Here is a 14,828-nt window from a genome sequence, read left to right as displayed (position 1 = left end):
GTGTTTTGCACATAGCAATTACTCAATAAACACTTGTTAAAAGGAAACACAAATTCTCAGGGCGTGTTGGCTCAATCAAGGAAGTATGTCCAGGGCTCGGAGATGGCTCAGCAGGTAAAGAGGCTTGCAACCAAGCATGACCTGCGTTTTCTATAACTCACATAGGAGAAGGACCCATCCAACTACCACAGGCTGCTCTTTGACCTCTACTGGCACGTGGGCATTCTCTCCCTCTCCCTTTCCCTCTCCCTTTCTCATATGCACAGATGCACACAAGCACAGAAACACACACATGCACACACACACACACAGACCAAAAATTTTTGAAAAAGAAGTATGTCATAAAGTTACTGGCTCTCTTCACTTACATTGACTATCCTAATATGAACTACAAATGACTGGCAGATGGAATGCAGTATGAATTCAAGCAGGTCTCTCTCCTGGAATCACAGGATTTGTGACTTGTACTGGCAATGCCTTGAAGGGGTAAAGTGGTTTTCCTCTCAGAGCTAAGTCTAAAATCTTGGTGCTTTAATTCTGGGCTGTGTACTGAAGTTTGGTTTCCCAACTGCGATGGAAATCCGTACTCCCAAAGGTCATGAAAAATAGGAATGCACCCAGGAAGCATGCCGTGCCCAGGCTCCAGGCCCTGCCTTCTTCCTTCCTGCCACTCTGGCTTGCTCCACAGCAGCCTACAGATCTAGAGTAAGGCATCAGGCTCAGCATCTGGAAGGCAAGTTGACAATAGAGGGCGAGGTTGACCACCCAATTAACTAGCCTCAATCTGGGAACCGCCTGAGATTCAACACATAACTTTTCTTCCTATGGCACTTCTCATGTGTGAAATGAGCAAATATCCACTCAGCCTAGCTGTGATTTTTCCAGAGGTGAGCCAGAGAGGGACCAGACACACACTGAAGAGGACACAAGTTACTCTACTCTACATCTATGGTGTGAAGCATGGCTATTGTCTCTGCTCCCTGGGCATCACTGTAATCCAAAAAGATAGAAACTGTCCAATTCAGCTGATAACGATGGCTAGGGTACTGATCTTTAAAATGTAGGATTAATTAATGTTCTTCCTGGCCTCCATTGTGCTCTGGACCCAGTATCATCAAAGACTTCTGAGAAGCAGAGCACCAGTACTTTCTGTTTCACAATGAGCTTAAGAGAATTCCTCTTGTCACCCTCTTGTCACCCAACATTAGGTAGGTGGACTACACTGACAAACATATATATCATTAACTGGTAACAGCAGCTTCCACACACAGGACCTTGAAATTCCAGAGTTCTTAAATCAGTCAGAAAGTGGAGCGGAAATTCTGCCACCAGATGGCAGTGAGGTTGGGTCATGTTGGAAACATCACAAGTTTATTAATGTCATTCGTTCTCTCAGGCCTGAAATCCATAAACTCAAGTAGCTTGGAAAGAAGTCTGACTCCTTTCCCGAAGGCTCCTCTGCGGTCCAGGAAGAAGCGTTTTTCATTTGTTCTTCCCACAGAGTGAAGATCAGAAAGAATGGTTGATGGGTGAACTCGTTATTATAATGACTACTCCTTTCATACCTGCTTACTCACAAAAGAGAAACTCTGGATTGATGGGGCCATGTCAATCATTCTATTGCTTCTAGCAGAATCAGGTAAGTGGCTCTCATACACCATGATGCATTAGCAAGACACTCAAAGCGCGGGCCAAGACCTTGGCTGGTACTGACAGGGCCAAGACCCTGACAGTCACAGGGGTACAGGATAACCTGACCTCCGATCATTCTTGGGTCTACCCTTGGTGGATTCCTAGTTCCTACTGCTGTGCAAAAGGAAATGGGCGTGGTTTGGATCTGGGATGTGTAGAGAGCATCTCGGTTCTCCTGGTCATCCTACCATCTTTTCATGAGTCAGCCATCTTGTTCTGGCCTTTCAGGTTCACAGCTACTCCAGGAAGGAGCCGTTTTCTTTTCCAACTTTACTTCTGCTCTCAGAGGCCAGAGGACGTGCTCTAGGACAAGGCTTGATCCAACCAGTTAAAGACCATTTACTGCTAAAGGGATTCAGTACTGTCACTCATTGACATTCATTCAGACAGAAGTGCCTAGAGATGGAGCAGCTGTGTAGGAAATCCCCCTTTTAATTTAGCGAGGCCCCTGTCACGCAGCTGGTACTTGAAAATGTTTCCAATTTTGCTTTTCACGATTAGTGAGGAGGAAATCAGTCCCCTGTCACATGCAAAGGCCAACACCTCCATCCAGAGTGGACCTCAGGAGCACAGCTCCTACCCCATAGGAGCACACCCCTTTAAGCAAGTTTACTTCCCACTGATTCAGTCATCAGGCGCACACTGGGATGCTCAATTCTTATCTAGGCACACACCAGCCCCACACAGCAGAGGCAGCACAACACACGATGCAGGCAGGAGGCTCACAGGGGTCCGCTGCATTCCTCCGGTCTTTGTACCCTTGGCAGCATCTCATGCTCTTTTTGAATAACTTCTTCATTTTGTTCTCTGCCATCCTGTGGCAGCTGTGTGGGTGTAACTAGAGCCAGAGAGGACAGTTTTGTTACAGGAGAGAAAGAAAAAAAAAACTTTACCAAAAGCCTCCTTGCCTGTTTGTTACCCATCTCTTCCTGGGAGGCAGGACATGCTATGCCTCACCTTCCTCTGTCTTTGGGTTGTTGCTCTGAATGCAGACCTGTTCTTCCTGAGACTCCAGCACTGGCGCCAGCCACGGGGCCTTTTTGAGACGGCCATCTGTGCCAGAAGGCACTGTCCTAGTGTTAATTGGGTAGTGTTGGTGACAGGAGGCAAGAGGAAGAGAGTTACGAAAGGAGACTGAAAGATGAAGAGAGATGCTTAGCTGTCATTCCACAGGCCAGTTAGTAAAGGTGCCAGAATCAGACTTAGATGGTAGACTGTGAGTTCTCCAAAGGCCTGAAACACACCAAGGGGGCATGGTGTGACCTAGTCACTGCAGGACTAAGTGATAGCCCAGTGTGCACTGGAGGACCCCAGGCTGCATTTCTCATGAGTTTCTTTCTCTCAGACACTGGAGCCTAGAAGCCTCACCAGGTGTCCCTGCCACATTGACATGCACAGCTTTTCTTCTTTTATGGTGTCAACCAGTCTCGAGCTCAAGAGACTGCTCTACAGGTCATGGGCCTCCTCCTGCTTCCTTTGGGTTTCAAGGACAAAGGACTGGGATGAATCCCATGTTTTCTTTCCTCACGAAGTACTTCACATGGCTCCTACCAGGCAGGAGGGATGGAGGGTCTAGGACAAGCAAGATACATAGAAACATTCTACTTCTGCCTAAGAGAATGGAGACCAGATGATGGACCTAAACCCCAGAATAGGGCTTTGGTTGGAGGGTCTCCAGAGAAGAAGGGATTTCTGAGGCTGATGAGCTGGGTCCCTAGTCTGGGCAGTGCTGTCTTCAAGAAATCTTAACTAGAAAGACTCATTCTCTAGTCTTGATCTACTGGAGACTTTGAAAGCTGAGGAGAAGGGAAAGCCCCCTTTTATGGGTCTACTTGGATGTCCAAAACTGAGTTCCAGGGTACCTGAGGAACAGGAGAGGGAAATGCTGCTACTATGTACGTTTACGTACGCAACGTAGAAGACACAAACAGATTCCCGTGGTTCAACTAGTAAGATGACGCTCAAGGGTTAGGCCAAAAGGGATGGCTGTAGATATTCCTGGCCTTCTCAGGCACTGATTCCCATGAAAACAGACTGAAGATAGACACCTGCCAGTCTCATATCCATGCTTCCCCAATGATGGGCCCTTAACACAGTTTTCAGCTGTCCTGTGGTAGCATCTATCAAATGTATGTCATCTCTAGAGGCTTGTGGAATGCACCTCATCAAACTCTTGGATTTTTGTTTGTTGATGGGTTGGTTTGTGTTTTATTTTGATTTTGATTTGGTTTTGGTGCTGGGGATCTAGCACATGCTAAGCACAGGTATGTTCTACCATAGAGCTATGTCTCTAGCCCTAGCCAACTTTAAAAGCAGCATTTGATTCCCATGCAGACCTATTTGCACCAGAGCAGAAAAAAAAATACCTGCGGTCACTCTGTGGACTAAGCATTTGTTCTTCCTTTAAGCCAAAAGTTGCAGTAGAGGGAGGTGACCCAGAGGAAATTTGGTTCTGGCTGCTGTGACTGACAACCTCCACATTGTCCCTAGGCCCCGCCTTGCCAATGCTGAGCCGCTTCCAAGTTTGTTGGTCTATCTCTGTCACAGGCCCAAAGTGGACAAACTTTTGCCTGGGGCCAGACGCTTTCTTATAAGCCCTTGCTTTACGGCTGGCAAAATCATCCCGGATGGCGGTTTCTGTGTCGATTTCTGGTGAGGGCTCAGGGGCACAGGTGTCCTGAGCATCTCCGTCCCTGGTCAGAATCAGAAATCAGTTCCAGGGATTCCGAGGCAAGTACAAATCAAGATGAGGTCGAAAAGACAAAACTAGATATATGAACAATACTGCCATGGCTAGAACCCAATGGCTTTCCCATCAACCATTCCAGTGAAGAAATGATCACTGTTCTTGCCATGGTAAATAGTACTTTAAGTTTCTATTGCTTTCAAAGCATCAATTGCAACACCACGATTGATAACATAAGAAAACTGCAGACGCGGTGAAATGGTTAGTTATTCAAAATTCAAGAGGAAATTCTTTATAGTAAGCAAGTCTAGGAGAATAAATAACCACTCGCAGAAAATCAGCTGGGTAAAGAAGCCGTTTTCTGCTAGCTTGGCTTTTAGCATTAATGCTTCCCCTCACACAGAATGTGCTCACTTCCAGTCGCTCTGTGTTTTGAGAGATACTCTTCCCCGCCATCAAAACAGAAAACGAAACAAAGATAACCGCTCAATTCTCAAATGTTAAATCCTACCACTGCCAGGGGTTAAACCATAACACACCTCGTCTCTCCTGACACTTTCAATCTCTCCCAAGTCTCCAGGTCAGCTTCCGTAATCCCAGAGAGTTTGATGAAGCTCGGAGCCTCACGGTGAGGGGTAAGTCTGCCCTGGATTCTTCTCTGGGCCAGGTCATCCTTATGACGATCTGGTGTCTTCCTGAAATTTGTTTCCAGTGGTTCATCCTTCTTCTGGGTTTGCATGATACAGGCCACTGTTGTGTTGACATCTTCTCGCTGACCCTGGTTTCTGTTGATTTGATTAGGGCCCCCACATCATTGGAGAAGTCAAGTTCAAGGAGAGGGGAGCAGACAAACAGAATGTCAAGTATGGAAACTCAGGGAGGGGACAGAGTGAAATGACAGGAAGTCCCTGTCCTTCTCAAAAGCATGAGATTAATAGGAGCTGTAGGTGCCTTCCTAGGATGGAACCTGAGGCCTTGATGACTGTTCTACAGCTGAGCTACATCTCTAGTCTCTCAAACTACACTTTTAAACTGTAATAAGGCAACTCTTTTTTTCTTAGCGGATGATAGTCTCTAACTATCTAGGAAGGGAAGCCAGGGCTGGCTGAAAGACTGCTGAGAACAGTAATGAGATTTTTTTTTTTTTTGGACAGTAATGATGCCCAATTTCCACACTATTCAAGTCCCTATACGGAATTTGAGTTTTCTGATTGAATCACACAGTCCCCCTTAAAATAAATGTCAATAATGCGCTCGGCATGATCCAAACTCTAGGATGAGTTTGGAGATAGCAGGAACATGGCTCAGATGTGAAACATCTCAACTGTAAACCTTGCCTACGTGGAGAGTACATTTAAGTTGATTCTGAAAGAACGCTTCAACATCCAGCTTCACTCTGTTTCATAGCATTGATCTGGGTTGGTCACTGTAAGCACAGAGTAGAGCCTTGACGTACATGTAGAGGTCAAAGCACAGCCTCATGCTTTGAGCCTCACCTTCTCCCTTGTTTGAGACAGGCTCTCTCTTATTTGCTGATATATGCTTGGCTAGCTAGCTGCCTTGCAAGCTTTTGACAATTTTCTTGTCTCTATCTCCCATTGCCTGGTAGGCAGGAATGCACTGGGATTAGACACTTATACTGCTGCATCTGGGCTTTTATGGTTCTGGGAATCTGAACTCCAGCCATTAAACCTACATGGTAATCACTGAGCTATCTATCTACTCAGCTCCTGCTTTGCTTTTGGCAAAACAAAAAACCAAAAACCAAAAACCAAAAACCAAAAACCAAAAACCAAAAACCAAAAACCAAAAACCAAAAACCAAAAACCAAAAACCAAACCAACCAAACAAAAAAACACCATTATTTCTCTTGTTTGTATGAGAGAGGGAAGAATAAGATTTGTTTTTTTTTTCTTCCAGCTAAAACTTCCTAATTCAAGAGACTAATAGAAAGGCAATGGCTGTTTTCTGTTCCCTTTGAATGGAGGTGGAGCACCCTTAAGTATTGATTGTTCTTTTAAAGGCAGTTGGCTATGTCTAGTTGGCTAGTGATGAAATTTACAAGACCTGGGGCTGGGAAGAAAGGGATGGGGGCCATGTACAGATCAATTTTGCTTAATGATGCTCCTTTTCATATAGACACACACAGAGTGCACACCTTTTAAATCCTAGATTTTTCTTGTCTGACAGTCCCTTTGAGAGCTGTTTGCTGCCACCCGCCTTCTCTGCGTCTTTATTTCGGTAAGGCCCATAGAGCAGTTGATTAAGTGGCACCATTGGCTTGCTTTGGTTCATCTTTGCTCTCCTGGCAGCAAAGTCATCTTTCTCAAGGTCAGGCAGTTGGCATGCAACTTCATCCTCCGACTCTGAATCTTTGCCATGTTGGTGGGTCAGGAAAGGGTTTTCTTTCCGGAGGACTATATCACGAATAGCTTCTTTCTCTTCACTTGATTGCTTTAGACTGATAGAGCAAAATCAAATGGAACCCCACATGTGATCAGGCTTTAAAAAAGTTTAAATCCCCATCTCCAGGTGAATGTACCGTTATTGCAAAGTCCTCTCAATGCTGTTAGTTCAGAGGGCAGCACCTTTTAATTTAGTTGCAGCACAGATTTGCAGTGCAATTAGGATAGGCTTAACCTTGACCTCAGCCAGATACAAACAACACAGAAAAGTCATGTAATGTGCAGGGCTCCAGGAGCATCCATAACAGCGAGATCCTAAATGGCTCAGAAAGTAACAATCCAAAAATCTTGTGAAACAGCCAGGGAAAAAGTAGGAGACTGCTTACCACCACTTTCATCACCACATTGGTGATACACATAGTAGGTCCACAGTTTGCCAAGAAACAACTCTGGAGGAAAACGCATGAATGAAGAAGCCATGTGCTGGAATATAGGTCATGCACCCACTACAAAGCCTAAGGAGGGTCTTTCTGCAACACACTGAGCTGAACGGAGACATATGGAATAGTTTAAAGGCATACAGAGGATGACATAAAAGCTGATCAAGCCCTGCCTTCTCCCATCAGCACCTGCTTCCTCTCCCCACTCCCTAGGCTCTCCATCTCTCCAGGTCTGCTTCCTTTCTCTTGGTAGAAGTGCAGGTCAGCGTGGTAAAAGAGCTCTGGCAAATTATTGCTACAGATGATTTTCATTTTCAAAGGATTCTTGAAGGCCCCTTATAACAGAAGCTTTCAATTGCTAAAGGCAATTTGATGGTAATGTGTCAAGGAGTAAGCCTTAGGGCTTTTCTAATTCTTTTCTTTCCATCCTGGGGTAGAGGGCAAGATAGCAATTGTGCTTATGTGTTCTTCAAAGAATTTTGCATTCTTCCATTTAAAAGACCAATTTCATTCTGAAGTCCCAATATGGGTTGGAACATTTAATCCCCCATCACTGATTGTATTCTCAGTTCATAAAGATGACAAATAAATAAAAATAATTTGATTTCTACAAAAGCATACCTATTTTGTATAAGCTTTTTTTGAAAGATGATTAAAAGTTCTTGAGCTAAGGATGCAGTAGACAAGCATATCGAAATAATTTGATTTCTAGAAAAAGTGTACCTATTTTGTAAGAGCTTTCTGAAAAGTTGATTTAAAGTTCCTGAACTGAGGCTATAACATAGGGGCAGAGCACTTGCCTAGAATGCACATGAACACAAGTTCAATCAGTAGTACTGCAGCCCCCTGTACGCACCAAAATGTGCTTAAGGTAGGCAAGATGGCTCAGTGGGTGAAGGAACTTGCTGCCCACAATGACAGCCTTTCAATTCCTGGAACCATGTGGTAGAAGGAGAAAACTGACTCCCACAAATTGTTCTCTGACCTTCATATGCACACTATAGCACACTTGCACATGCACACACACACACACACACACACACACACACACACACACGCAAACACACACAGATATGGAAACACAAGCTAAATACATGTCTTAAAAATGTAAAGAATAAATTTGTCTTCATCAAAGGCCAAACTCATGTCAGGAATGAAGACAGGAAGAATTGACCTGGCTGAAGACAGAGTCACCAATTAGACAGTCTATTCTGGTTGACCAGTTGGTCCCCTGGCTGTTACTTTGTATCATATTGTTCTAATGAAGATCATTACTTTAGTGACAGCAGATCTCCTTCGGTCTCATTTTTGGAAAATCGAAATATGCTTGATCATAGTCATAACACCTTCCCACTATTAGCCATTGCTCTTGTTGATCTAAAAAAATCTCAAGATTTTAAATCAAATGTGTCTGATGTTTTGCTTCTCAATAAATGTATCATTAAAAGTATTAAATCCTGCCCTTAAAAGAGCTGCATACTCAACTCTTAGTCTTCTGCCTAGTCCCTCCCTAGACTGTGTTCACTTTCCTCCCTGAATTCTTAGTCAGCATGTCTGGCAAAAATCAACTTGGATTGGTCAACTATCGTTATGAAGAATGGTTAGTAGAAAACAACAGATCACTGAATTGCTTCAGAGTCATTAAGCAAAAACAAAATCGATTATAACGATGCTGGCCAGTGGATAATGAACATATACTATGTATAATTCCTGATAAGTAATAATTCTAGCATTAAAATTGCGTAGACTATGGTATGTATCCACTTATCCTCATTTTATCAAGTAGAAAGTCTAGGCCAATAAATTTGTACAAGGTCAAACAGCTACTGCATAGATTGGAATACAAATCAAGGCAGGCTGGTTCCAGGGACTCTGCTCTATGACAATGAATAGACCATTGTGCTATTGACTGGACAAACAACAATGCCAGGAACAGCTTTGAAAGCAGAGCATCTTACAAAAAAAAAGGCATTATCATTACTATGAGATCAGGAGAAAGGGAAGTAATTTGGTAACTAAATAAAGGGATTTTTGTGAGTTGTACTTAGAATAGAGTTGTAAATTGCATTGCACAACAATATTTGGAAAACTGATGGTAGCAGAATGCTAATTCATCATACCTTACAATTTAGGTCAGCATTTAATATCTTACAAAACTCTTTCAGTAGGAAGCACACACCTACACACCTCACATATTCTTGCACCCCGGTTTGGAGTCAGTCATCATTATGAACCAAGTCTAAGACTAAAACTCTTTCTACTTTTTGACCAGGAGGCCTGGGCTTTCATCTCTGAAAGAATTTGTTAAAATCAAAAGTAAGTATGTATGCAAATGGCCCTGCCAATTTACAATGCCAATTTGAGCAGCGTGAATCTGGTACCTTCCATGCATCTTGCAAGCCCAGCTGGGCTGCAAATTCCCCAAGTGTTTCTTTTTAGGCTAGCTGCCCAGTGTGGCAGGACTCGTTTCAAGTGATCTCAATTTAGATATGTATGCTGAATAAAGTTTCTCTATCAATGGCCACTTCAAGATATTCCAGTCTCTGGAATATCTTTACTCCAAAGGGAAAACTGTTACTATGAGTAATTCTTGTTCATTGTATGAATTCTTTAAATTGAGAGCTTTGTGGCCATCTCTGAGAGATGAAAAATGATGTAGGTTATTGGCTGGCACTACTGACCATGAAGTAAAAATGCATTGAAGGCAGATATGTAGAAGAATAGTCACAAGTATACACTTACCAAAAAGAGTTCAATGGCTTCTATTCTGAGTTACTTATTCCTTAAAAGCAGCCTATTGCTAAGCTCTGGTATATTTTTATTTTTTTCAATAGCCGCAAATCTGAGCAGCTAATATGTAGACTGGTGACCATGAGAGCTCTACGAACCAGGAGTCACGGTGTCCATTTTTGCATAGAATATTAAGGTCCTTAGTTCAAGTTTTAGGAACTTAGCTAAATGGCTTTAAGTCTACATAAGCAGCAGAGTCAGGCTGTTTAGACTTGCATCTACTGGTAGGTTTGCAATTGACGGGTGGACATGGTTTATGAGAAGGAATATAACCCATGTGTAATTTAAAATGCAGAACCCTGCTGGGACCTGAGGGTACAGGCCTGCAACCTCAGCTACTTGGGAGGCTGAGTCAGGAAGATCACAAGTTCAAGATCTGCTGAGACTACAGAGCAATGCAGAGCCAGTTTATAACCTGGCAATCCTGCCAGCCTCGTGTTAAAAAAAAAAAAAAAGGAAAGAAGGAAAAGAAAAAGGACAGGAGAGATTAAGGACCCAGTGTATGGGATAGGGCAGAGAAAATGTTTGTCTTAGCCTGTCTAAGGTTTCTTTATATTTTTCAAAGCATATGAGATCATGGTTAAAACTAACAGATGGAGGAGGAGAGCTGGGGAGTTAGCTCTGTAGGTGAGCCCTTGCTGCACAAGCAAGAGGACCTGGCTTTAAATGTGCGGCACCCCCTTAAGGGGGAGTGACTATACACTTGCCTTTAAGTGGGAGCTACCCTAACTCAGTGCTGGGGTGAGGGGCAGAGACAGGGGGCACCACGGGGATTTTCTGGCCACCAGCCTAGCTCCAGATTCAGTCAGAAACCCTGCTCCAAGTGAATAAGCTGGAGAATGACAGAGCAATACACACGATGCTCCCCTCTGGCCTCAGCATGCTTAAGAGCACAAACAGGCATAACACACACACACACACACACACACACACACACACACACACACACACACTATAAATATACTAAGGGAGAGCTGGCATTCCCTTTCAGCCCCTTTTACTTGGCAATGAGCAGCCAGCCAGCTTGGCTTGGCAGTGAGTTGGTTCTATTCAAAGAAACTGGGCTCTCCAGAAAGGCCTGTTCGTTCTCTTGGGAATGTCACGGGCAACATCAGAAACCTCCCCGTTACCCTGTCTCCAGGCACGGCAGACACATCCAGAGTCACACAGGTCATGCCTGTCTGGTCTCTAGACTGGGGGATCTGTGCAGAAAGAAGCAGGGAGCCAGCATCTGTTAGAGAGGGACAGAAGAGTATGTGGCTGGCACTGGGCTACATCTGCTCTCCCTCTGAAGCTTTCTAAAATGTCGATCGTCCCCTGGAGAGTTGTCTCTCCTCTGTCATTAATTACTACATGGCCGGGAACATCCACAGACTAGCAGGACCAGTGAGTGATGAAACACATGCAAATAATTAGGAAAGAAGTACAGTCACGTGAAACCTAGAATTCAGTTACAAAATTCACTTCTCCAATGGGAAACACCAAATAAGAGCACTCAAATCTCCATGGTATTTTAATTTAAGGGGAAGTGAATCTTGGTTCTTATTTTACCCTCTTAAAAAAAAAAAGAAAAAGAAAAAGAAATCTGGCTTCGTTTGCAGAATCTGATGGGGGAGGCTTAATTAAGTTAACGTGGTCATAAAATAAAATAGAACAAAAAGCAGTTTATATACTTTTTAAAATTTTTCTATGGAAACTCTAATAAATATTAACTGCCACACATTTATGTTCTGTTCCTTGATGCTTAGATACCTCCTGATTTATTTTTCCACAAGTAGTGTGGGTCCTATAGGCTTCTAACATCATGTGTGTATGACTGTACCTTTGCTCTGTGTGCACATTGGCTTAAAAGTAATGCAAGTAAGCATGTGGGGATCCCAGGGAAGGAGACAGAAACATGGCCTGGCTGTAAAGGTTGGCCCCTCCCGTTATTGTGTATGCCCCTTTCTTGTACAGCACTTCCTGGACAAACAGTCTTTCCCAACTGAGACGCTGCCCCTTTAGCTTCTAGCTGGGCCCAAAACTGTGACAGCCAGAATCCATCTGGATGTCAAACAAGAGACTTGGGGTCAAAAGCTTTGAGAGGCATTGGTGTAGTTCAGTGATTTATAGTCTTACTTTCCACACAAGGGGAGTCCTTGGGTTTTTGGGTTTTTTGTTTGTTTTGTTTTGTTTTTTGGTGTTTGTTTGCTTGTTTGTTTTTGTTTTTTCTTCATGATTCACATTTCATTCCAGTTAAGCAACTTTCTGCCACATTAAAAACAGGACCCTAAGTGTGGATAAACGTAGAATGACTGTCAAGACTACTGCGCCTTGTAAAAAGTTAAGTGACAAAATGTAGGTATGCTGGGCTGGTGGCATGTACATGTGGCATGTGCATGTGGCATGTGCATGTGGCATGTACATGTGGCATGTGCATGTGCCATGTGTGTGTTTTATGTGTATGTGGCATGGTGGATGTGCTTTTAGGAGTGAACTAGAAACTGAGAACCTGTCTGCCAAATGAGCTTGTCATGGTGACTAGAAGAGATACATGGTGCTGCTATTGGGGACAGTCTCTAGGAATATTTATAGCTGTTTATCAACATGATTTTAAATACAATACTGTGTGAGAAAGTCTGAGGTGTGATGACATTAACAAGCCTGCACACTTCTGCTTCGTAGTTAATTTTTTTTAAAGTTAAATCAGATAACAGCAAACATGTATGTAAGCAAAAATGACTACCTAAATATAATATCTTCCACCAGAACCACATTGTAAACCATGACTCTATGTTTATATATTGAATGAGAATCTTTATCAAAGAATTCAATATTTTATTATAAAAGATGTTTTCCAGTTACCATGTGGCACTGGTCACTTACAGAACTCCCACCTTGTACTCGACCTTGTCCCTGGTATCTCCTTGTTCACCCTCTGGCTAAAAGATTCGCAGATATGATGAAATAAAAGTATGTGCGTCAAACATGTGGAGAGTTGATTTTTTGTGTTCATGCTCTTATCTGTATAACTTAGTAATATTTTCACTGTGTTCTAGCCTTGAAGAGGGGAGACAGAGAAGTTGAGAAAACAGTACATGGTGATGAGATGTTATTCATTTCTGTTTCAGCTTCTTTGGCTTGGTCTCTGGGGTAGGTAGATGCTTGAAGGATACAGGAAAAGTATATTTCCAACACAGTCAAAGAATATTTGAATATTCAGGATATAGTATGATATTATTCTTCATTATTTCAGAGAATTGCTTATAATGCAAGCAGGATTTTACATCAAATTTCTAGTATTTAGTGTCGGTAGAATAAATATTTGGGTAGGACTACCACAAATAGAGAAGAAATAGATTCTGGTTTTTTTTTTTGTTGTTGTTGTTTTGTTTTTTTCGAGACAGGGTTTCTCTGTATAGCCCTGGCTGTCCTGGAACTCACTCTGTAGATCAGGCTGGCCTCGAACTCAGAAATCTGCCTGTCTCTGCCTCCTGAGTGCTGGGATTAAAGGCGTGCGCCACCACACCCGGCAAGAAATAGATTCTTTTTGTGTATTCTTTTAAAACAACAAAAGCTATCCTACAATTAAATATATAAAAGCCAGCCCTGGATATTTCTATTAAATACTAGACTATGGAAATAGCCACATAAGAAACATAGAAAGAAATACATGTGTGAAATCAGATGTGTCACTATAGACAAAGTACCTGAATCTGGCTGCCACGTCAGCTCTGACCAGCTCTATAGATTACTTACTCTCGTTGCTATGGTGTGAATGTAAACTGTCCCCAGAATCTCTACTGGCTTATGTGTTTGTTGATTTGATCTCTAGATGGTGACCCTGCTTGGGAGATTCTAGAACCTTTGGGACAAGGGATATGATTGGCCAAGGTGAGTCACTGGGAACCAGCCTTGAGGTCCAGACGGAGCTTGGCCTTATGGGTCCCATTCTCATCTGCCTGCCACAGTAAAGCCAGCTGCTTCATGCACCTGTCAATACCCCTCCCACCGCCACACTTTCCCTGACATCATGAACTAAAATCCCCCCGGGGCCATGAGCGGAAAAAGAAATCACTCCTGCCTTGAGTGGCTTAAGTCAGATATTTTCTCACGGCACCAAGCAAAGTAATTAATACAATCACCCATCCTTTGTTTCTTCTTCTAACAAGAAGGAGTGTGCTCCTGACCTTTTCAACCGAAAAGGAAGAAGAAATGCGTCTGAAAGGGATTCTAGGTATCAAACCGCCCTGAGCATTAGTTAGATTTTTGAGACCCATTGTGGTTCTTATGTAAAAAATACGCTTTTCAGAACTCTCTACAAAACTGCAGACCTGTAGAATTCTGTAGCTTTGACTGCCTAAACACTTCCTTCCTCTCACCCACCTCATGAAGTCAGGGGCACTGTATGCTAAAGCCTTTTAGCTCCAATGAAGAGAGGTCAGTCAGTGTTCCAGTCTTAGCCTTTGAATCACTATGCTTTCGAAAACACACTGACAAACTCGGTCCGTACTACTCCTTAAGAGAAGGCAGACGCATGGATTTTTGTCCGTTAATCTCTCTGAATAGATTGTCCTTCCTCTATTTCAAGATATTGAACTTATTCTAATGATGGGCCATAAGGTAATGAGCCATTTAGGACTAGGATCAAAGTTAGCAAGACACAAGCAATAGGAAAATAAAATATTATTGCTAGGTAAATCTTGCAGCCCACACAACTGACCGCAGGGGTGGGGTCTAATGAAGCAGAGAGGAGCTCTCGATTTATCTCCATCTAAACTAGCCAATGACGCAGCAGAGACATGCCCCAAGGCAGAGTGTCTATTTCTACTTGTC

At 43.1% G+C, this 14,828-nt stretch overlaps 1 protein-coding gene across 15 annotated transcripts in view; it reads right to left on the bottom strand.

Annotated features, from left to right (window-relative positions):
• Limch1 (LIM and calponin homology domains 1) overlaps positions 1–14,828 on the bottom strand; it is a 331,238-nt gene that overhangs the window by 60,285 nt on the left and 256,125 nt on the right. For 6 of the 15 annotated variants that reach the window (XM_029477930.2, XM_029477931.2, XM_029477934.2 and 3 more), the window contains exons 10-14: positions 6,537–6,839; positions 4,918–5,163; positions 4,059–4,385; positions 2,650–2,765; positions 2,419–2,530 (exon numbers count right to left, since the gene is read on the bottom strand). The exons of the other annotated variants lie outside the window; for them this stretch is intronic. In XM_029477930.2, coding sequence (XP_029333790.1) covers positions 2,419–2,530; positions 2,650–2,765; positions 4,059–4,385; positions 4,918–5,163; positions 6,537–6,839 — 1,104 coding nt within the window. The remainder of the gene's footprint in view (positions 1–2,418; positions 2,531–2,649; positions 2,766–4,058; positions 4,386–4,917; positions 5,164–6,536; positions 6,840–14,828) is intronic. 15 annotated transcript variants of the gene reach the window in all.

This window comes from Mus caroli, unplaced genomic scaffold (genome assembly GCF_978045245.1).
Source record: "Mus caroli unplaced genomic scaffold, Mus_caroli_1 scaffold_4, whole genome shotgun sequence".
NCBI classification, from domain to species: domain Eukaryota; kingdom Metazoa; phylum Chordata; class Mammalia; order Rodentia; family Muridae; genus Mus; species Mus caroli.
Note: the sequence above shows the minus strand (reverse complement) of the source record. Positions and strands in the feature narration are given on the sequence as shown.